This window comes from Schistocerca nitens, chromosome 3, assembly GCF_023898315.1.
Source record: "Schistocerca nitens isolate TAMUIC-IGC-003100 chromosome 3, iqSchNite1.1, whole genome shotgun sequence".
Classification (NCBI taxonomy): Eukaryota; Metazoa; Arthropoda; class Insecta; order Orthoptera; family Acrididae; genus Schistocerca; species Schistocerca nitens.
This window is the reverse complement of record NC_064616.1, coordinates 421,894,343-421,918,809: the sequence shown is the minus strand read 5'-3', so window position 1 is coordinate 421,918,809 and position 24,467 is coordinate 421,894,343. Positions and strand designations below refer to the sequence as shown.

Here is a 24,467-nt window from a genome sequence, read left to right as displayed (position 1 = left end):
TCTCCTTTGTTTATCTTTGGTGCACTTCCTGCTAGTCAATATCCATTACGTGTTCCAACTTTCTTTCCCCTGATGCTGAATTGATACATCTGTGTGTCATGGTGCTGTAGACGATTCAGTTTTCAGTTTCCAAAGAGATCTTTGCCCCCTCACGGGGCTGATCTACATACTGATATTGTCATTTTCATGGGAAAATGTGTTATGATGATGATATGTTGGTGTGGCTGCACGGCTACAGCTTCTTTAGGGCCAGTTTTAATATGTCATGAGATGAGTATGGTTAAAGAGCACAAAATGGTAAAGACTTTAACTGTAAAGGAAAACAGAAACAGTTTTTTAACACCCTAAGAACATGTGCACGCCAGCACGCATTCACACACATACAATGTAAGCTGCAGAATAGTGTCACAGGTTGGCAGAGGAAGTCACACACAACTATGCACAAAATTCTGGAAATAAAGCTTTCTTTTTCATCTCATTGATTTTACAAGAGCCGCAGTTGTTCGCGATTATCTTTACTGACTCTAACCTTATTGCTGTTGCAACATGTTGTCAAGATAATATTGGGATGTATCCCATTCTTCCATTGTACCACTGCTTGAGAGTTATAATTGATGTCAGTATGTTATGGCATGGCATAATTTTCGAACAGCTACAGAACCGGATTTGTGTTTGTACAATGTTATTGAAAGTGATCTAGACACTTTCAAATGACTGTAAAAATGTTTGTATTGCGGTAAGGTATTGTATGGTTATATGTATAGAAAGAGCAGCTCAAGAAGTTTTTTTTTTGTTACAGTGATTTCAACAACTTGGCTGCCAGACAAATGGAGGAGGCATGATGTTCGTGCACTCTTGGATACCGAACTACTGTGGTGATGGACCGGTTGTGCAACAGGTGGAAATTTTCAGTTGCTGACATGCCCCTCACATCCTCTGGACGTGCACTGTGTGTTGTACTTGTCAGGTAAAATAAAAAAGCTGTTTTCACACTTCCACTTCCCCATAACATCGCTGAATTACGAATACGTATCAGAGCAGCTGTGACTGACACTGATGCGGACATTTAGGGAAAGTGTGGGCGAAATTGGACTATAGACTGGACGTGTGTCATGTGACTAAACGGGTCACTTATTGAGCATTTGTGAACACGGCAAAAAAATTTTCATGAGTTGATGTTCCCATACATGTAATCATATACTACCTAAACATAATACAAACATTTTTACAACATCTTGAGAGTGTCTAGATTATTTTGAATAACCCCCTGCTTTACTGACTCACATCCCACTGACACGTCACAGTAAAATGTAGCTGAAAGCTACTTCACAAACTTGATACCGAGAAACATAATAAAAATGCCGCCATTCTTCCTTTTCTGCAAGATGTGACTGTGCAGGGACTGGTAAAACTGTAACGCTAAAGGGCACATTAACAAAAAGCCATCCACACCATACTTCTGCGGCAAAGCGTCCTGCCAATTTTCTTTTTCTAACTACGCCGAAAAGGATACGCTTGAGATGGAAGTGTACCATATGTTTGGAAAACAGTTGTTGTAGTTGTCATTTAGAAAGTAAAGTGTAGATAAAAAGGAAGCATAATCGAAAGCGAACCCTAATTGGTAGTAGACAAGAATAAAGACTAGTACAAGGGCGAGTAAGGAAACCTTTGCAAAGAAATCATCCCAGTATTTGCCTTAACAGAAATCTAAATCTGAATGGCCAGAGGGAATATTCGAGTTCCACTCCTTCCCGATACTGACCAAAGCCATAACTACTGTGCCACCTTTTTCAGTAATTATTTAGAGGGGCAGCACAAATTTAATTGGATAAAGATAAATTTGGATGTCAGCAGTGCTCTTTTAAGGAAACATCTCGGCATTTGCGTGAACAGACTTATGATAACCACGAAAAACAAACTTTGTGGAACAACACAGTTGAAACCTGAAAATAAGTGAGTGTGTCATTACCACTGCACCACCACGATCTGCAGCTAATATTGACCTATGGGAATATAAAAGCTATAGGCAAATATATCTAAAAATGAAATACAATTCATACGGTGCCTTACAACTTCTGTGTTACCGTTTGCAGGCGCACAAGGAGCTATATGAGCTTAATCACTGGCAAATGTGATTTCTAACAGATCAATTGAAGATTCAATGAACAAGACATCCCTCATAATATGGGAACCAGCTCATCATTGAACAACTGGCTTCATGCTTAACATTGCAGGCACCATGGATAATCTGTGAAAACCCACAAAGTTCATGCATTTAAAAGAATTTCAGCTCTCCAAATGACGTCATTACAAAATTCTTGTTTATTTGAAGAGGAGTGCCACGTCTGTCCTGAGGAATTCTGATACATCGCAACTAACCCCACCTCCTAAGACAGGGTTGATGTGGATTATGTACCCTACACTAAAGTAACTAGGAACCACTATCATCAATCTATGGGGCAGGCGGAAGGAGTAAGGTAACAAACGTTCAAAAAGAACGAGTGTGTGCCATTCCTTAGAAAACTTGCGACGGTTATAGTTTATCTTACGAATTACTTTACACCATACATCATTAAGTCATGGGTAGCTGTTGTTCTGAATCTAGACACAACTCCATGTCGAAGCAGCAAATGAAATAGTTCAGTATAATATGACCGAGACGACGACTGGAATTGTAAGGAACGTCGGCATGACTGTCTTCAGCATGAGCAAAAGGCAATGAATATTTTTCCGTGATTCGTCTTTTGCGTTTGATGCAGCCTACCGCTGTTCTCTATCCTGTGGCAATCTCTTCCTCTCAGAGTAAAATCTAAACCCATATCAGAGCATTTGATTACGCCCAGATCACGCATGCCCAATACGTGGGACATTGCATCTCCTAGATTGAGGGAACATTGACATTATCACATGCCAGTGAATCAAGCATGCGCCATAGGTACACCAATTCATGGAGAACTGCTGTCACCACAATCAAATACGATGGAAAACTGACATGTCGATGACGCTGTAGGTTCTCACAAATTGTAACAGAAGTAATTCAGAGCCGTTTCTGGGACACAGGGCCCATTTTCCTTCTTATGTAAAAATTATGTCATTTTACCTTGGCCACAAATCTTGAAAGTGTTGTTTTTCAAATGTAAAAAATGACATCAGATATGTAAGCAAACTGCTCAGTTGGCTGAGACGGTTGCATAAACTATTACATCATTTATGTAAACAAAATGACCACTTTTGCTCTCGTGGTTTATTTATTTAAGTACTGATTGTCTATCTTCTTTCGAGTTGCCACGTCCCTCCTCCTCTTTACATACTGATTGAAAAAAAATGCCGGGAAATTCAAATAGGTGTTATCCTATTAGCTGAATTACTATGATTTATGACAACAGTTACTTTCACATATTTATTATTTATAATCGCTATCGAAATAGGAGTCTCTCTATATTTATGTCAGTCCTATATTAATTACTGCGATTTATGACCGAAAAAATGGCATCAGACACTTTGACAGTACAGTGAATGTGTAAAAAATTGCATGCCATTATCCTGTTGGCTGAATTACCATAATTTAATGATGCCATGGTTGTCAAATAGCTTTTTCTGCTTCCATTTCTATATTTACAGTTTCGGGGCATTGTGCTGCAATTCCGTCGTCCCCCAGTACTCCAAATACCCACTTTTCTAGATCGTCATCCAAAGACACTCGGAAATAGGAGACTTTAAATGTTTAACAATTACCAATAATGTCACTATCATGCCACGTATGAGAGGAGTCTAACACGACGACATTGCTATGGATGTGTGAAAGCAGTGGGAATTAAAAAAAAAATCCCTGTAGCAGCGTTTCTAGAAACACAAAACATCGCGAAATTACACTACATGCCACATGTGTGCTGCCGCCAATACTTCCACAGGAAAGGACAAGTATGAACTTCATTTAAAACAAGCAAAAACGTGAGGAGGAGTCACGTGGTCATATGCCTCTGCCAGTGTTGCTACGGTGTGTGCTGCTACGATGTGCTTCTTCCGGACGCTCCTGGTCATGCCCCACCCACAGGTCCATCACTGTGCTGCTGTTACGAATGTGTATAGGTGGACACCAACATAAACAATTAACTACCACCTCATAGCTGTGAGAACAGTGAGCCTCTGTCTCGAGTCATGACACAAGTTGCAGGCACCAACCAGAGCCACTAGTCTTAATACACACACGCCAAGAATTTTTTATGTGATTGTCCCTTAGTCCTTGGGGATAGATTATTAAATGGGAGGATATAAACATTCCGTCACCATGACATATAGTCTCTGTATCAAGACATATACAGCAACCGTTTTTGTGTCAGTAACACTACATACTAAAAAACGCATCAGTCTACGATGGCAAACAGATTGAGCGTTGTCACCCGCCATGCTACGTGCACTGTCATCATATTACACGCATTGGTTTGTTCTCTGTAACGAACAAAACGATTTTAAAGTGTAATTTTGTGTGGTTACTCCATAGAGTGATGCCAAGTTAGTCTAAGGAAACAAATGTCTAGGTACAAAAGCTTTATTAATTTTTCCACATACTTTGACACAAAGAAAAATAGTTCATTTTCTATGTTTAACTGGAGTAGTTTTAATAACATCGAGCTCAATTTTTAATCTACACTCCTGGAAATTGAAATAAGAACACCGTGAATTCATTGTCCCAGGAAGGGGAAACTTTATTGACACATTCCTGGGGTCAGATACATCACATGATCACACTGACAGAACCACAGGCACATAGACACAGGCAACAGGGCATGCACAATGTCGGCACTAGTACAGTGTATATCCACCTTTCGCAGCAATGCAGGCTGCTATTCTCCCATGGAGACGATCGTAGAGATGCTGGATGTAGTCCTGTGGAACGGCTTGCCATGCCATTTCCACCTGGCGCCTCAGTTGGACCAGCGTTCGTGCTGGACGTGCAGACCGCGTGAGACGACGCTTCATCCAGTCCCAAATATGCTCAATGGGGGACAGTCCGGAGATCTTGCTGGCCAGGGTAGTTGACTTACACCTTCTAGAGCACGTTGGGTGGCACGGGATACATGCGGACGTGCATTGTCCTGTTGGAACAGCAAGTTCCCTTGCCGGTCTAGGAATGGTAGAACGATGGGTTCGATGACGGTTTGGATGTACCGTGCACTATTCAGTGTCCCCTCGACGATCACCAGTGGTGTACGGCCAGTGTAGGAGATCGCTCCCCACGCCATGATACTGGGTGTTGGCCCTGTGTGCCTCGGTCGTATGCAGTCCTGATTGTGGCGCTCACCTGCATGGCGCCAAACACGCATACGACCATCATTGGCACCAAAGCAGAAGCGACTCTCATCGCTGAAGACGACACGTCTCCATTCGTCCCTCCATTCACGCCTGTCGCGACACCACTGGAGGCGGGCTGCACGATGTTGGGGCGTGAGCGGAAGACGGCCTAACGGTGTGCGGGACCGTAGCCCAGCTTCATGGAGACGGTTGCGAATGGTCCTCGCCGATACTCCAGGAGCAACAGTGTCCCTAATTTGCTGGGAAGTGGCGGTGCGGTCCCCTACGGCACTGCGTAGGATCCTACGGTCTTGGCGTGCATCCGTGCGTCGCTGCGGTCCGGTCCCAGGTCGACGGGCACGTGCACCTTCTGCCGACCACTGGCGACAACATCGATGTACTGTGGAGACCTCACGCCCCACGTGTTGAGCAATTCGGCGGTACGTCCACCCGGCCTCCCGCATGCCCACTATACGCCCTCGCTCAAAGTCCGTCAACTGCACATACGGTTCACGTCCACGCTGTCGCGGCATGCTACCAGTGTTAAAGACTGCGATGGAGCTCCGTATGCCACGGCAAACTGGCTGACACTGACGGCGGCGGTGCACAAATGCTGCGCAGCTAGCGCCATTCGACGGCCAACACCGCGGTTCCTGGTGTGTCCGCTGTGCCGTGCGTGTGATCATTGCTTGTACAGCCCTCTCGCAGTGTCCGGAGCAAGTATGGTGGGTCTGACACACCGGTGTCAATGTGTTCTTTTTTCCATTTCCAGGAGTGTATATTTGAAACCTACGTCCGAATCGTCTAATTCTTTCTACAACCAGTAATTTGACAAACAGAAAGTAGTTATGTCTCGAATTCTAGTAGATATCAAATTTTTTATCTATATGCCTCTGTCCATATCCTAGTTTCTTTTATCGTATTTTTGTGATCACTATGACAGATATACGATGGTTGAAACTGAAGGTTGTAACACTATCCACTAGATCATTTACAAACAGAGTGGGAAGAATTATTTTCGGTACAGCACTGTATTACCTCTAGTTTCCCACTGTCATCATTTCCTTTGACGTGTGTGAGAGAAAATAATATAAAAGGTACTTTATAAATAAGCCGGTTATTTACCTTCTGAAGACGCTGCCTATGTGGGCAAAGTGTAATACGTTTCTGGTGTATAAACCTATGCCAGAAAGAGGACATTTATATTTTGCTTCATCGAGTAGAATCCTCCGTTACCTAGATCAGCCAGTCTTCCAGCAGTGATGAAGTTACTCCCTCCTAGTACCTTATACACTGTGCATGCACTATATGAACTTAAGTATCTAAACACCTACTAGTGGACATTAATACTGAGTGTGTCTTCCAGTCGAAACACAGACGACATTTAAAAAAGAAAATAGTGACTGGCAAAGCTGGGACATCAGCGCAGGATTTGGGAATGTTTGTCTGTTTCACAGGCCAGCCTGATAGTTCTTCTTAAATGTGCATATAGACTGCCTGGACTGATTTCTCATCTCTGCAGTAAATGAGGATTCCATGGAAGAACAGAGCAGTTTTCACAAAATTGTGCTGGGTAAATGGTGGGAGTCAGATTGATCCGTTGGAACTTCAATAGTGGCAACTATTTATTTACAGCTCGTACAAAATACATACGTGTTTCAAAGTTGACTGATGGGGCTGCTAAGTGCTTTACCACCTATTGCACTCCCCCGACTGAAGCCCTCATGAGTTCAACTCGATTTCTAAACTGAAGGAAACACTTTACGGAATTTTCTTTAGAACTGCTACAAATTCGTTGGGCAATAAACCACGCCCTCGAACTGGCAACACAACTGGCACTGCTAAGAGTATCCTAAGACTTCCACATCGCTGGCAACGGGTTAGCCGGCCGGTGTGGCCGAGCGGTTCTAGGCGCTTCAGTGTGGAACCGCGCGACCGCTACGGTCGCAGGTTCGAATCCTGCCTCGGGCATGGATGTGTGTGATGTCCTTCGGTTAGTTAGGTTTAAATAGTTCTAATTCTATGGGACTGATGACCTCAGATGTTAAGTCCCATAGTGCTCAGAGCCATTTGAACCATTTTTGCAACGGGTTATACACAATGCTGATGACTACTTTGAAGGTCAGTAAAACTTTGAAACACGTATCTATTTTGTACGAGCTGTAAATAAACAATTGCCACTGTTAAAGTTCCAACTCTCGTACATAAGTGAGTGATGAGGGATGAGGTGGAAAATCATTTTATTTTTAAATATAATTTTTACTATGCAGTTATTTGTTTTAGTGAACAAAAATGCGAGTCTAGGATTGCACATTGTTAGGAAAATCATTAACTGCTTATCATCTCTGCAGAAATACAGGACAGGGAAACCGCTAAAATCTGTACAAGTACCTTCTGCGATGTATAATATTTGTACACTGTTGGATGATCGCCAACTTGTGATTTAACAAAGACAAGAAAAGAGTTGCTGACTAAAATAAGAAAATTGCATTTCAAAATCAAGAAGACAGTTTTAATGACAAGAGTATATGGGAAAGCGGATTAATAGTTCTCCAGAGGAATGATCAAATAGGACTTGCTGCTGCACCTGTAATCATACATTGCTTCATACAAAAGTATCAACCAGCGAGGTGGTAACACACAATGCAGAAATACTTTTAAAATGTGGGAAGGTTATACCATTTGTTTCACGTGGTGTAAAATTTTTTACGTATCAGAATCCAGTCATAGTGCAATAGTACCTTTACATTGGATGGGAAAACTTTATCAACAACCAACCAGCGTTTAATGATATCACGATGGGGAGGAAAAGATAAACCACTACTTTTGTAGCATTTACCACAGGAGTTGCACCGACTAAACGACTGAGTGAGTTGGATCTTTTAGTCATCTAGCCTGGTGAAGATCCCTTACTAACAAGCAGTACTCAAAAAGCAGTCAAACAAGTGTTTTGTAAGACAGTCTTTCATTCATGGATAAATTACACTCTGTAACGCCCCAATGACAGGAAACTCCAATTAACAAACTTTGTGGAAACAAAGTAGGGAAGTGAGTCATACCGACAGTGACGGCAACTATTGACGATAAAATCTACACTGGTAATATTTTGCTTAACACCTATATTAGCCGGCCGGTGTGGCCGAGCGGTTCTAGGCGCTTCAGTCTGGAACCACTACGGTCGCAGGTTCGAATCCTACCTCGGGCATGGATGTGTGTGCTGTCCTTAGGTTAGTTAGGTTTAAGTAGTTCTAAGTTCTAGGGGACTGATGACCTCAGATGTTAAGTCCCATAGTGCTCAGAGCCATTCGAACCATTTTGAACCTATATTATTCAAATACTGATAATAGCATACAAACAGGGGAGATAAAAGGAAAGGATTATCCTAGATTCTGTATCAAACATCTATAGAATAAATTCAAAATCATATGAACGAAGGTTAAATCCAAGAAAGTAATTCAGTCAAAGATAACATTTACCATGGAAGAGAGTTGTAGCCGCATCGAAAAGGAAATTCAATGCGACTATAATGCAACTCGGATGTGGAAATGTTCAGTTAGTTAGTTGCTCTTGAGTCGCTCTAGAGTACTTTTGCGATAGTTGTCTGGACGCAAACGCTATTAGATTGTTTCAGTTCTGGAAGCTTGATAAATCGTGAAACAGAGACTGAAGTCTTTCTTTACCTTTCTCAACTCGACGGTATGGTAAGACGAGTGTTAGACTTCAATTGAATGATATTGGTTTATCGGACTTAGCCTTCGTACTGATGAACAGTTACAAACTTTGAGAGCAATGGATCAACGCCAGAAAAACAATTCGTAGTCTTGAGTAAGACACAATAAAACGAAGACACGAAGAAAGACTAGTATGCCGATTAGTCAAAAGTTGTCGTCAGCGTCACGATTACTGAACTGAAGTTAATCTTGAATGACATATCGGTGTGCGTGTGTTGTTGGGACAAACAATTAACTACAGAAAGAACGATAAAATCTGAATTAAAAGAGTCCGCAGCACGTGGTCGTGCGGTAGCGTTCTCGCTTCCCCCGCCCGGGTTCCCGGGTTCGATTCCCGGCGGGGTCAGGGATTTTCTCTGCCTCGTGATGACTGGGTGTTGTGTGATGTCCCTAGGTTAGTTAGGTTTAAGTAGTTCTAGGTTCTAGGGGACTGATGACCATAGATGTTAAGTCCCATAGTGCTCAGAGCCATTTGAACCATTTTTGAATTAAAAGATAAAACTTACGTGTCGCCTAACTCTTTAAACATTTTAAGCCACTAAGTGAGAACACGAATAATGGACCGTGAAGAGTGATTAGTTTAAAACAGTATTACGGCGTATTTTAAAAAAATTACTCCAACATAAGTTATCTCTGGAGTTACGTCGGACCGTTGTTAATAACTGGACGTAGCAACGGCATAGCAGCGGAATAGTAGACAGCAAATTCCATCCTCGCTATGTATGATGAGAAAAACGACCGTAATGATGAAATCAAGAATCAAGATATTATTTCATCAAGGAACTAACCGGGCATAAAAATAACAATAAACTATTGCAGTTTACCATTTCGCACAAACTGAGAAGACTGTTGCGGACAGATAACAGAATATTTCTAAACCACACGAGGAGTTGTGTTCTTACGAGAGTAACAGGTGCTGTTCCACGTTACACCGACGGGAACGAACATCGTTACGAGTCGCGTCTCCTCCCGGCGAGTGAAGAAGGGGGGAAGGGACATCACAACTCCCTCATTTAATTATGCTACTTTAGGTCCGTCTGCATCGTCACTCCTAGGTATTATAAGATCGTTACTCTTTCAGTCACTAGCGTAATCGGACAGTAATGGACCTTTTCGTCTTTTGTGTGCAGTAATTACATTTACTTGTATCCATGTTACCATAGCAATACTCTATTCCCTGTAATTTGCTGCAGCCTTCTGACATTGCTATCTTCTTCTAAAAAGCCACATCACCTACGACCTTCTGCATTAAAGTGATAAATATTACAAAACCACAATCTACATGCGACATTTTCGATGACTGACACCCATGATAAAAACTACTGACTGGCTGGTGAAGTGTTCCGATGGCTCCTTAGACAAGCATAAGCAAGCAACCATCCGAACAGGCCTTGAGCGTAACCGGTAGCGGATACGGAGGGGCATGTGATCAGCACTCCGCCCTGCCGGACGCTGTCAGTTTTCGTGACCGGTTCTTAGACAAGCGGAACCCTACTTAATCCATGCTTGCACTCCCTAATGTGATGTCATATCCCTCCTATATCGCTGCATAATCGCACTTGACAGATTTTGCTTACACAGTTCGTTCGACCCATTCACTACGTAATTTAATGTATAACTTAGAATGCATCGTAACCACTCTATTAAAGTACACATTAGGGGTGTGATCTCCCTTTTATATGTGGTACTTCCATTGAAGCTCCCAAGCTACTGATACAACTTCCGATTACTTCCTGCATATACTGCATAACAGAGTGTACAAGTTGCCCCCGGCATGCTGTTCCTAACAGAGAGAAACACACTTGATAACATGATACAGAACTGTGTAGTGTTGGCCACTTTCATTGGAATGGAGTGTTAAGATCATGGTGTAATTGTATTAAGAGTTCGCTTATGTAGGTATTACTTGTCTCAATATAGAATGCTGACGTCTCACTAAAAAAAAAAAAAAAAAAAAAAAAACCCTTGTGTATCCTTTGGAGATATATAATTATAATGTATTTTCTGCTAACTCTACTGTAGTAGGGTAGTTTGTATAAACGTAGCGACGTGAACTAGCAATCTTGTGTACAAAGCAGTCACCTAAAGGTAACTGAATGGTTGTCAGTCGAAATGTCGTGGCAAGAAGTTGACGTTATCCGGCCGCAGTCCCGAAACTTCGTGCAAAGCTGAAGTATTTCTTCTGTTACTCATAGTTTCTTCGCAGTTGCTTTCCTTGTACCTACGTTTTTATCTCGAACCTCTGTGACTGCCCTTTCTAGACGTGTCCATTCCTCTTCAACTGAACTGCCTACGGAGCTATTCATTATTGCAGTGTCTATGGCCTTAGAGAACTTTAAGCATACCTCTTCATTTCTTAGTACTTCCGATCCAACTTCTTTGTGAGCTGATTCTTCCTGGCTACACTCTTATACTTCAGCCTACTCTTCATCATTACCAGAGTGTGATCTGAGCCTATACCCGCCGGTGGGCACGCCTTACAATCCAGTTTCTGGTTTCGGAATCTCTGCCTGACCACGATGTGATCTAACTAGATCTTGCTGTATCTCCCAGCTTTTTTTAAGTATAACTCCTCCTCTTGTGATTCTTGAAAACAGTATTCCTCTGTTACCATCTGAAATTTATTGTAGAACTAAATAAGTCTTTCTCCTCTGCCATTGCTACCACCAAGCCCATATTCACCCATAACCCTTCCCCTACAACCACATTCCAATCCCCCATGGCTATTAGATTTTCATCTCGATTTATGTACTGAATTACCAGTTAGATATCTTCATATACTTTCTCTATCTCTTCATCTTCGGCTTGTGATGCTGTCATGTATACCTGAGCTATCGTTGTTAGTGTTGGTTTGCTGTCGATTCTGATTAGAATAACCTTGTGACTGAAATGTTCACAGTAACTTACTCTCTGCCCTACCTTCCTATTCATTACGAATCCTATTCCAATTATAACATTTTCTGCTGTTGTTGATATTACGCTATACTCATCTGACCAGAAATCAATCTCTTCTTTCCATTTTACTTCACTGACGCCCACTATATCTAGATTGAGCCTTACCATTTCCTACCACATTAAAACTTTTTAGATTCCACACACTGATTCGTGGAACGTAATCGTTTCATTGGTAATTCAGTCTTTTTCTTATGGTAACCTCCCCCTTGGCAGTCCCCTTCCGGTGATTCGAATGGGGGAACAGTCTGGAATCTTTTGCCAGTGGACAGATCATCACGGCAATATTTTCAGTTACAGGCCACATGTCCTGTGGATAGCCAGGGTGTTTCAAAAAGACTTTACAACTTTAAAAATTCATAGAAATTTATTGAAAGAAGATATACAGTTGGGTTTAGTGTTATTTTGTAGGGAAACACATCAAGGTTTTTATCTTAAACTAAAGATTTTGTATGTGGCTTCCATTGGTTATCCTGCACACATCCTATCGGAAATTAATTTATTCCCAAACTCGCTTTAGCATTGCAGGTGTAACTTGCTCAGTGGTGGCATAAATTCTTGCTCTAAGTTCAGGTAGAGAAGCCAGCACAGGAGGTACAAACACGATATCCTTGATGAATCCCTATAAAAAAAATCGAGTGGTGTCAGGTCTGGGAAACGTGGGGCTATGCATTGGTGCATCACGGCCAATTCATTGATGGTCACTGAGAAAATGCCGTATGTCAGATAGGTAGTAGAGTGGTTCACTATCTTGAATGAAGAACACATTTCGTTCTTGGTCATCCTCATCGATCTGTGGTATCAGATCGTTGTAACATATCCAGGTACACTATCCCATTGATAATTCTCTCGTGGAAAAACGTCAGACGTGCTTGGATGATCTGATGATTTCCCATGCCTTACCGAGCACCCTGTTTCTACAAAACATTTATGCCATTCATAAATTGTAGGCCTACTAGGAGGATCTTTAGCGTACTTGGTACGGAAATTACGCTGAACTGTTGTCGCTGACTTCGATTCTTCAAACTAAAACACGCAGCTACCACACTCGGGTTCTGTGAAGGCAGCCATATTTAAGGCAACTCCCGCTAGCGTTCCTTACGGTGCCATTCAGCACTACAGAACTACGCGAGACAAAACTTGATGTATTTCCCTACAAATTGACACTACAATCACCTCTGTAGGTACTACGAATTAATTTATATGAATTTTCAAAGTTGTAAAGCCCTTTTTGAAACAGCCTGTACTTATGTGTCTTTAATGCAGTGGTTTCCATTGACTTCTGCATCCTCATGCCATTGATAATTGCTATTTCTTCGGCCTTAAGGGCCAGTTTCCCACCCGAAGGACGAGAGCGACTCCTGGACCTCTGACCGCTCCTCCACCCTTATTGACAAGGCCGTTGTCCGAATAAGGATGGCTTCTTATGCCAAAAGTCTTCGGCTGCCATTGCTGCATTATACAGTGGAAACAATCAGACAGTCAGTATTTTCGGTAGAAATTGGGAGCACTAGATATGTAAGAAAGGGATAATGTCATATATCTAAACTTTAATGCAGAATAGACGGTACAATCTAGACATTTGACGTCAAGACGAAACTACCAACTCTCCTACACAGGAGCAAGAATCATACTGGAAAATATTGAAGGAAAAACATTGGACGCTATTTCGTGAAAATATACTTTTAAGCTACAATTTATAAGAATGAAATTGATTTTTTATATTTGATCTTGTGGAGAACTGTCTAATGTATTAAATTCTATCGATGTGGAGTAGTAGTACGGTATTCTGCCTTATGGCAAATCTTGTCCTGGGTTAAGCCTCTTCCACCTTTGTCTGTCCATAGCCAGTCTTTCATTTCTGAATATTTGTCTCCTTTGATATTGTACAGCATTTGATATCTTCGTTTTCCTCTTCCCCTTTCCCCCTCCACCATTCCCTCTATTCCTTCTTTCAATAAACAGTTCTTCCTCAAACAATGTCCAATCCAGTTCCGTTTTCTTTCTGATGACTTTCAGCATGTTTCTCGCTGCTCCAACTCTTCTTAATACTTCTTCATTCTTTACTCGGTCTTCCCATTTCACCTTTTCCATTCTTCTCCATATCCAAATCTCTAGTGCCCCCAATCTTTTTTCATCTTCCTTCCTCAATGTCCAGGTCTCTGCACCATACAGTGCAACGCTCCAGATGTAACATCTAGCAACTCTTTTCCTCAGATCTTTGTTTAGCGGTCCGCAAAGTAATTTCTGTTTTCTCTTGAATCCTTCTTTTGCCATTGCACTTCTTTTCCTAATTTCTGTTGAGCAATGCATATCTTCCATTATTACACTTTCCAAGTAACTGAACTTATTCGCTTGCTCTATTTCCTCTCCCCCTATTTTCATATGGCATTTTCTCCCCTTTCCTCCAATTATCGTGCTTTTCGTTTTCTTCTTGTTAATCTTCATTCCATATTCTTCTAATTTTGTGTTTAGATCATCTAACATTTGTTCCATCTCTCTTGCATTCTCTGCCATCACAACCGTGTCGTCTGCAAATCTTATGCACTCTACTCTCCAACACTCTACACGAACTACTCTCCTTCCATCGAAACTTTCATTAATAATTTCCTCCAGATAGATATTGAACAGTGTTGGTTATAAACAATATCCTTGTCTTACACGTCTTCCCAGTTCAATTTCTTCACTCATCACACCATCTATTCTTACTCTTGCTCGCTGGTTCAAATATGAATTTCTAATTAGCCGTCTATCCCTCCAGTCAGCTCCATGTTTCCTTAGGATTTCCATCAGTTTGTCCCACCTGACACAGTCAAAAGCCTTCTCAGGATCAATGAACACAACATACGCCTTTCTTTTCTTCTCCATGTACCTCTCTCCTATCACTCTCAGTAGCCCAGTGGCATCTCTAGTTCCCACTCCTCACCTGAAACGAAATTGCTCATCTCCTATTATGCAATACAACTTTACATATAGCCTTGTGTTGAGCATCCTCAGCAAGACTTTGGCTGTATGCGATATCAGGCTCATTGTTCTATGTTCCTCACACTTTTTGCTGTTCCTTTCCTTTTCTATAGATATTTAGATAATTTCTGTAAAATCCTTTGGCCATTTTTCTGTCATGTATATTTGATTACACAATTCAATCAACTCCCTTTTCTCCCCTTTCTCCAATGACTTTAACAGTTCTGCAGGAATCTCATCAATTCTCATTGCCTTTCCATTTTTCATCTCCTTCATAGATACCTCAGTCTCACTAATTAGTATTGCATTTCCTTTGTCATCATCTGCAACTTTATCTTCTTCTATTCCAAGCTCTTCTTCACCTGGTCGGCTGTCTGCAGCGTATACCCATTCTATATATTCTTCCCATCTTCTCATTATTTCTTGGGGTTCACTCACCATTTTACCGTCTCCTGCCTCTACTTCCTTTAGTCCATTGTTGTTTCTATTTTCCCTGAATGTCAAATCCATTGCTTCTTTGTACATCAAAACATATTTTCCTTCTTTCTGTAATTTCTGTATCTTGTCACACTTTTCGGTCAGCCATTTCTCCTTTACTTTTCCTGTCTCCCTTCTTAATTCATTATTTAACTTCCTGTGGTTACGCTTCCCTTCATCTGCGTTTACAGTTTTCCATTTACTGCGATCATCCATCTTGGTTATCATATCTGGAGTTACTCATTCTTCCTTTACTTTTTTCCGTTCCTTGACTCCAAGCGTTTCCTTAGCTACCTATTTCATCCCATTTTTAAAACGCTCCTATCTTCCTTCTGTGCATTCCGTTTCCTGTCCTAGCATCATGGTTTCACAATATGCATTCTCTAATTTTTCGCAATTGCCTTTATCTTTCAGTTTCTCAAAGTTAATGTGCTCTCTCTTCTGTCCTTTACAGGTTCTTTTCAATTTAACTAGAACATCAGCTACTACAAACATATGATCTGAATAAATATCTGCCCCTGGTTAACTTTTGACACTCTTTTGGCAATTTAGGGGTCTTTGTTGTATCCTTATGTAATCTATTTGATATCTTTTGTTGTCAAATCGAGATATCCAAGTATACCGTCGACTTTTGTGGTTATCAAATAGAGTATTTCCAACTAACATGAAATTTTCATTGCAGTATTCCAACAATCTTGACCCTCTCTCATTTCTTTCTCCCAGTCCAAATTTTCCCAGAGCTTTTCCATCTGGTCCTTCACCAACTACCGCATTCCAGTCACCAATTATAACAATACACGCATTTCTTTTCTCTCTCTCTGCTAAGTTTTCTATCTTCTCATAATATTCTGCTACCTCTTCATCTGAATGATTAGATGTTGGCGTATAGACTTGGATGATAACTAAGTCTTCCTTTCTCCCTTTCAGTCTCATCATCATTATTCTTCCACTGACATATTCAACCTTGATAACCTTGTCCTTCAGTCTTTTACCTATCAAAATTCCAACCCCATACATTCCATTTTTATCTTTACCTGAATAGTACAACTGGAAGTCGGCACTTTTTAGTTTTCCACAACCATCCCATCTCACCTCACACATTCCGAGTACATCCAATTTGCTTCTTGCATTTCATGTTTCGGTTTTTCTAATTTCCCTTCCCGTTGAAGGGTTAAAACACTCCAAGTCCCAACCCCAATAGGTCTTCCTTCTTCTTCTCCTTCTTTCCTTTTTTTTCTTAGACCCTCTGAAGTCGTCATTGTACTCGTCTCCCGGATATCCGATTGAGGGGAAGCTTTTCCTCAGGAATATTTTACAAAGAGGTCCATCCCCTGCACGTCTAGGGAAGTAATTCCAGTGGTGGTTTCCCATTGCCTTCCACTGTCCTCCACATCCTGTCTGCTCGCTGAGCCAGTTTCCCGCTGGGGTTGGTTACCCAACCTTCCACTAGGTTGCTCAGCTTAACAGGGGCACCACGTGTAGGTAGTATTGTAAAGAACTGAGGTGAGAGTGACTAAGAGAACTCTCTTGTTGAGTTCTTATATTCGCATCTCACCCCAATTTTTTTTTTAGCCAGAGTCGCAAGGTTGTAGCAGCGACTCCCCCAGGTCATCTCCCAGGCCCATCGATATGGAAGTGTTACATTAAAGCAGGAGAAACATTTATTTTTCTCAATGCAGAAAGTTGGTGACTACAATACTGTCAAATACACATTACTGAATTAGGACTGGTTCTTACAAACAACGTTATTCCATGGGCCTTGAGAAAAGAGACCTATGTGTTGAATAGACTTAAAACAGTCCCTATTAAAGATTTAGAGTATGAAACATGTATGTAGTGTTGTTGTTGTAACGTAATAGTTCCGTAGCGGTAGAGAAATATTCATGGCTCACATACTGCCACTGTGGGGTAATAGGTGTCAGTATTCATACAGTAGTAAATGTAGTGCATGCAGTCTTTTTGTGGCAAGAAAACATGGTACTACTGTGACATAACAATACACACTAGTTTACATTATATTTCGGACATGGGAGGCATGGAAAACTATTGAGATAGGTAATACCTACATAAGTCAACTCTTAATATGATTACACCATGATCTTAACACTTCCTTCGAAAGAAAATGGCCTGCACTACACTATTCCGTATCATCAGTTATCAAGTGTGGTTTACACTGTTGGAAATAGCATGCCAGAGGCAGCTTGTACACTCTGCTATGCATTATATGCAGGAAGTAATCGGAATTTGTATCAGCAACTGGGGAGCTTTAATGGAAGTACCACATATAAGAAGGAGATGACACCCAATATGTGTTCTTTAATAGAGTGGTGATGATGCATTCTAAGTTATACATAAAATTACATAGTGCATGGGTCTAATGAACTATATAAGCAAAATCTGTAGAACACGATTATATGGCGATATAGGAGGGACATGACGGCTGTGTTAAAGCAGATAGCAATGCCAGAATGCTATAACGGACCACAGAGGATGGAATACTGCTACAGGAACCTGGATGCAGGTAAATGTAACAACTACTTGTAAAACGCGAGAAGGTCCATTACTGTTCGATTACACTATTGGCTGGAACAGTAACAACTGTATAGTATCTAGGAGTAACGATGCAGACTGACCTAAAGTAGCATGATTAAATGAGGGAGTGTAATACAACCATGAATGAAGGACTGACTTACAAAACACTTGTTTGATTGATTTTTGAGTATACCTCGTAATTGTGGGGTCCGCACCAGTCTAGATTAATAAAAGATGTAACATATGCAGTAGTTTTGTCGGTGCTACTCCTGTGGCAGATGCTACAAGAATCGTAGTTTAATTTTTTTCCCACTGTGATATTGGTACACGCAGGTTGGTTGTCGATAAAGCTTTTTTATCTAATAGAATGGTACTGTTGCACCAAGATTGGATTCCAATAGAGTCACAGGGAATACTACGCTACATGAAATACTTAAATTGCATAACCTTTCCGCATTTTCAAAGCAGTTCTTCATTGTATGTTACCACCACGCTGGTCGATACTGTTGTATGGTGCAGTTTATAATTAGAGCTGCAGCAGCAAATACTATTTGATCATTGCTCTGGAGGACTCTTAATCCGCCTTTCGCTATATGCTGACGTTTAACAAATGTTCCATTTAATAAGAGCGGAAGGCTCTGTAAAACGAAATCATCACTACGTTTCTGGTGAGCTTCAGGCTCTTTAAGCGAAGTCGTTTTTAAAATTATTATCATGTTGTAAAACATGCTAATGGCTCATGAAAACAAATCCATTATTATTTGAAAAGGTGGTGATGCCTCTTTAAAATAGTATAGTTATTATGTATGAAGTCTACAGTCAAGACTATTATGATTTAACCCCTACCATGCACTGCACAGTGAATCCTGGAATGTGTGTAGTTGCATGCTGTTTGCAGACGAAACTGTTCTCAGTTGGAGGGATATACAGAGATACATGACGAGGATTGACGATTGGATCTGAACATAAATAAATGTGGTGGACTGGAGGTTATTGCTCGTCGGCCTGGGACCTTTACCAAGCTGAATTAATAGAAGATCCGAAGCAGAACAATCGTTTAGTCGGCATACACCTGTGGTACATTGTACTAGAGGAGTGATTTATTTTTTCCCTTGGTGGTATTGGTACCCAGGGTTGGGGGTTGAGATCTGAGGACGCTATACTAAGATATGTATAATTAGAGATGTAGCAGCAAGGCATCTTTGATCGTTGCTCTGGAGTATTAATAGTCTGCCTTTCCCTATATTATTCTCATTAAAATTATTCTCTTTGAAATATACAGCAAATTTCGTTTCCTGATTTTGAAATGCAGCTTGCTTATTGTAGTCAGCAATTGTCTTTCTGTAGTTGTTACGTCACAACTTGTCAATCATCAAACATTGTACACATCTTGCACATGCTGTAGGGTACTTTGTACAGATTTTAGAGGCTTTCCTGCTCTTTCTAGATGAGAAGACATTAATGATTTTCTAATGCATGTGCAGTTCCTAGACTCATAGCGTTTGTTCGCCAAAACGAATCAGTTCATGGTAAAAATTATCCCTCATCTCCCACTTATAGAGGGTGTTTCAGCTGCCCCACATGACATAACAATGTTGTTAGCCAGTTCGCTTTGGAGACGTGAAGCACATTGCTAAAACGCCGCAGAATAAAGTAAAGCATACGAAGATATCTTAGACCTATTGTACAAATTTTGTTTATGAAACTACTGTAGCACATCAATCCAGCATGTCATACATTAATCGTTTCATTAGGTTATATAGCAGAAAGCTGTTACTTCTGCACTTCCCGTTTTGATAGCTCCTGTTAATTTCGTTAATTCTGACGGAAAAACACAATTTATAAAGCAACATCTCTGAACCATTCACTACAGATTAAGTACTATAAACGGAATAAACTTACAGCAACATCTAAAACCTGTATGACTAACTACACAAAGAAATGTTTGAGACACTTGAAGAAGTATGTCACAAATAAGGTATATCTTGGTCGAAAAAACCGTGTAACACATGGCCAATCCTCAGTTGTATTTTTTACAGTATGAATCCATTCTCTAACATTCACACAAATATATGAGAGGGAATTTATGTCGATTACGTGAGTGTCGCCTGTCTGGATACCATTCCTGATACAGAAGTAGTGCAGGCTGCACAAAACGACTTCGTATGAGCAGCCGAATCACCCTGTATATACATACACTCCTGGAAATTGAAATAAGAACACCGTGAATTCATTGTCCCAGGAAGGGGAAACTTTATTGACACATTCCTGGGGTCAGATACATCACATGATCACACTGACAGAACCACAGGCACATAGACACAGGCAACAGAGCATGCACAATGTCGGCACTAGTACAGTGTATATCCACCTTTCGCAGCAATGCAGGCTGCTATTCTCCCATGGAGACGATCGTAGAGATGCTGGATGTAGTCCTGTGGAACGGCTTGCCATGCCATTTCCACCTGGCGCCTCAGTTGGACCAGTGTTCGTGCTGGACGTGCAGACCGCGTGAGACGACGCTTCATCCAGTCCCAAACATGCTCAATGGGGGACAGATCCGGAGATCTTGCTGGCCAGGGTAGTTGACTTACACCTTCTAGAGCACGTTGGGTGGCACGGGATACATGCGGACGTGCATTGTCCTGTTGGAACAGCAAGTTCCCTTGCCGGTCTAGGAATGGTAGAACGATGGGTTCGATGACGGTTTGGATGTACCGTGCACTATTCAGTGTCCCCTCGACGATCACCAGTGGTGTACGGCCAGTGTAGGAGATCGGTCCCCACACCATGATACTGGGTGTTGGCCCTGTGTGCCTCGGTCGTATGCAGTCCTGATTGTGGCGCTCACCTGCACGGCGCCAAACACGCATACGACCATCATTGGCACCAAGGCAGAAGCGACTCTCATCGCTGAAGACGACACGTCTCCATTCGTCCCTCCATTCACGCCTGTCGCGACACCACTGGAGGCGGGCTGCACGATGTTGGGGCATGAGCGGAAGATGGCCTAACGGTGTGCGGGACCGTAGCCCAGCTTCATGGAGACGGTTGCGAATGGTCCTCGCCGATACCCCAGGAGCAACAGTGTCCCTAATTTGCTGGGAAGTGGCGGTGCGGTCCCCTACGGCACTGCGTACGATCCTACGGTCTTGGCGTGCATCCGTGCGTCGCTGCAGTCCGGTCCCAGGTCGACGGGCACGTGCACCTTCCGCCGACCACTGGCGACAACATCGATGTACTGTGGAGACCTCACGCCCCACGTGTTGAGCAATTCGGCGGTACGTCCACCCGGCCTCCCGCATGCCCACTATACGCCCTCGCTCAAAGTCCGTCAACTGCACATAAGGTTCACGTCCACGCTGTCGCGGCATGCTACCAGTGTTAAAGACTGCGATGGAGCTCCGTATGCCACGGCAAACTGGCCGACACTGACGGCGGCGGTGCACAAATGCTGCGCAGCTAGCGCCATTCGACGGCCAACACCGCGGTTCCTGGTGTGTCCGCTGTGCCGTGCGTGTGATCATTGCTTGTACAGCCCTCTCGCAGTGTCCGGAGCAAGTATGGTGGGTCTGACACACCGGTGTCAATGTGTTCTTTTTTCCATTTCCACCGAGCGAGGTGGCGCAGTGGTTAGCACACTGGACTCGCATTCGGGAGGACGACGGTTCAATCCCGTCTCCAGCCATCCTGATTTAGGTTTTCCGTGATTTCCCTAAATCGCTTCAGGCAAATGCCGGGATGGTTCCTTTGAAAGGGCACGGCCGATTTCCTTCCCAATACTTCCCTAACCCGAGCATGAGCTCCGTCTCTAATGACCTCGTTGTCGACGGGACGTTAAACACTAACCACCACCACCTTTTCCATTTCCAGGAGTGTATATACACTGAAGCGCCAAAGAAACTAGTATACGCATGCGTATTCAAATACAGAGATACGTAAAGAGGCAGAATATGGCGCTGCGGTCGGCAACGCCTTTATTAAGACAAGTGTCTGGCGCAGTTGTTAGATCGGTTACTGCTGCTACAATGGCAGGTTATCAAGATTTAAGTGAGTTTGAACGTGGCGTTATAGTCGGCGTACGAGCGATGGGTCACAGCATTTCCTGCTATTTGTTGATCAATGAATTCTACCAACACTGGTCGCAAAAGGGGGGGGGGGAGGAGTTGGAAAATAAGTTTCCCCTGTCGACTGGGGTCAGAGTTGTGTGTGAAAGGAAAAAAAAAAGAGAATGAGACATTGAAGGTAACACATATCTTTATTTTTCTACATAATTTTCAAGTACATTGAGACATTTGTCATACCGCTTTATAAGCTTCCAAAAGCCTTCCAGGAAAAAATCAGAGCGTTGCATACGGAAGAAGCGTTGAACGGCTCGTTTGACGTCAGCATTGCTGTTAAGCGCCTTCCCGCCGAGAGTCTTCTTCAAAGCAGAAAACAGATGGAAGTCACTTGGCGCGAGATCCTGTCTGTAAGGCGGATGGTGTAGGTGCTCCCAACCAAGACTTGCAATATTTTTGAGTTGCCGTCGCCGTGTGTGGTTTCGCATTGTCATCCAACAGTAGAACGCCTGATCTGAGAAGGGCAGGGCGCTTTTTCCGAATCACCTCTTTCAATTTCGACAGAGTGGCACAGTACCGCGCAGCATTGGTGGTTGCATCCTCCAGAAAGTCTAGCAGCAAAACTCCTTTGACGTCCCAGAAAACGGTGAGTAGCACTTTACTTGCAGACGGAGTGCCTTTGAACTTCTTTCAGACAGGTGATGACGGATGTTTCGACTCCATGGATGCGGCCTTCGATTCGGGCGTGTAATGGTGGACCCACGTTTCATCTCCCGTCACAATCCGAAACAGAAGGTCATTGCCAGACTCATGGTAACGCACGAGCTGTTCCAGGCTGAACGCCATGCGTTCTTCCATGTGTGTCGGAGTCAGTTGGCGGGGCACCCATCGTGCTGACACCTTCCTGTATCGAAGAATGTCGTGGATGATCTTGTGAGCTCGCTCATGTCCGATTCCAAGTTCTGCCGCTACTCCATCGCTGATGATACGCCGGTTCGCTTTAATCATATCATCCACCTTCCTGACATTTGCATCTGTAGTGGCCATGCGCGTCCGTCCAGGTCTCGGTATGTCCTACACTTGCTGACGTGCATCACTGAATTGCTGGCACCATCTCCGCACTATTTGCCTCGACATCACACCTGACCCATACACCTCAACAAGGCGGTTACGAATTTCTGTGCCTGATACTCTACGTGCCCATTCATAGCGGATAACAGCTCTCACTTCCGCCTTTGACCACTACTCCAAAACGCACCTTCTCTCCATAGTTCCGGGAAAAGACTGAACGGCTGGCCTCCGCTTTGCACAGGCACTGCGACAGCGCCATTTGCTTGATCCGGTCGACCTCTACCCAATGGTGTATCGGTGTCTTGCACGTGCGCGTTCACCTGCCGTGTCGTCTTTCGCCCGTATCTCACAACACTGCCCATTGTCGACAGGGGAAACTTATTTTCCAACTCCCCCTCGTATCACAGTATGCGGTAAGATTTACGATATACTGGTGACTCGATTCCTGTAGGGATATGATGTTGTGTTATAGGTGTTGATCGTAGGCACCCTTGAGAAAAAAACAAATCCTCAAACTCAGTCAATAATTTCTCCATTTCCAGTCCATCTATTCCATTAAGATGTTCTACTTCCTTACACAACGCAGTTTTATTGGCGGTTTGCATATTACCCTGGTGCACACTGAGTCCCCAGCAACATCATTCAGGACTTCTAAATTAGCTACCAACATTCCTATGGCCAGCTGTTTTCCATCGGCGCTAAAATTATCCAGTTCAAGACGTTCATCCCTTAAGATTGATGCACTTTGCGACAGTACTTCACTGGCGACAGCCTTCCATAACTGGAATGTTGTCCTTCTCAGTTCAACCACTTTGGCATGCTGCCTTTTCAAAAAGAAGATCATGCAGTAGCCTTGCCTTTTCAAAAAGAAGATCATGCAGTAACCTTCACTTACCTGGGGTATGAGTTCTATGCATTGCTTAAAACGTTGCGTCCCAACCTGAAAATCTACTACTGCTGTACGCAAATACTGCACATGACTATCTCGAACTCCACGTAAATTGCCGGTCGCGGTGGTCTCGCGGTTAAGGTGCTCAGTCCGGAACCGCGCGACTGCTACGGTCGCAGGTTCGAATCCTGCCTCGGGCATGGATGTGTGTTATGTCCTTAGGTTAGTTAGGTTTAAGTAGTTCTAAGTTCTAGGGGACTGATGACCACAGATGTTAAGTCCCATAGTGCTCAGAGCCCATCCACGTAAATTATAGAATGTATGGTTCAATCGCCTCTGTCTCAAGAGACCAATACTTGCTACCACTACATGTGCCTCTGTATCCAATAAAAATTATGCTTTCTGCCTTTCACTACACCCACTATACTACATTTTGCCTCTGCAAACATACTTGTCACATTGAAATTCATCAGTAACTCTCTATGGTATGCCTGGACC

At 42.7% G+C, this 24,467-nt stretch overlaps 1 protein-coding gene across 1 annotated transcript in view; it reads left to right on the top strand.

The window, feature by feature from the left end:
* The window catches only part of LOC126248363 (terminal uridylyltransferase 7-like), a 321,739-nt gene extending 320,606 nt beyond the window's left edge, over nt 1-1,133 (top strand). The window contains exon 19 of the mRNA XM_049949291.1: nt 800-1,133. Coding sequence (XP_049805248.1) covers nt 800-879 — 80 coding nt within the window. The 3' untranslated portion in view covers nt 880-1,133. The remainder of the gene's footprint in view (nt 1-799) is intronic.
* The last annotated feature ends 23,334 nt before the right edge of the window (nt 1,134-24,467 follow it).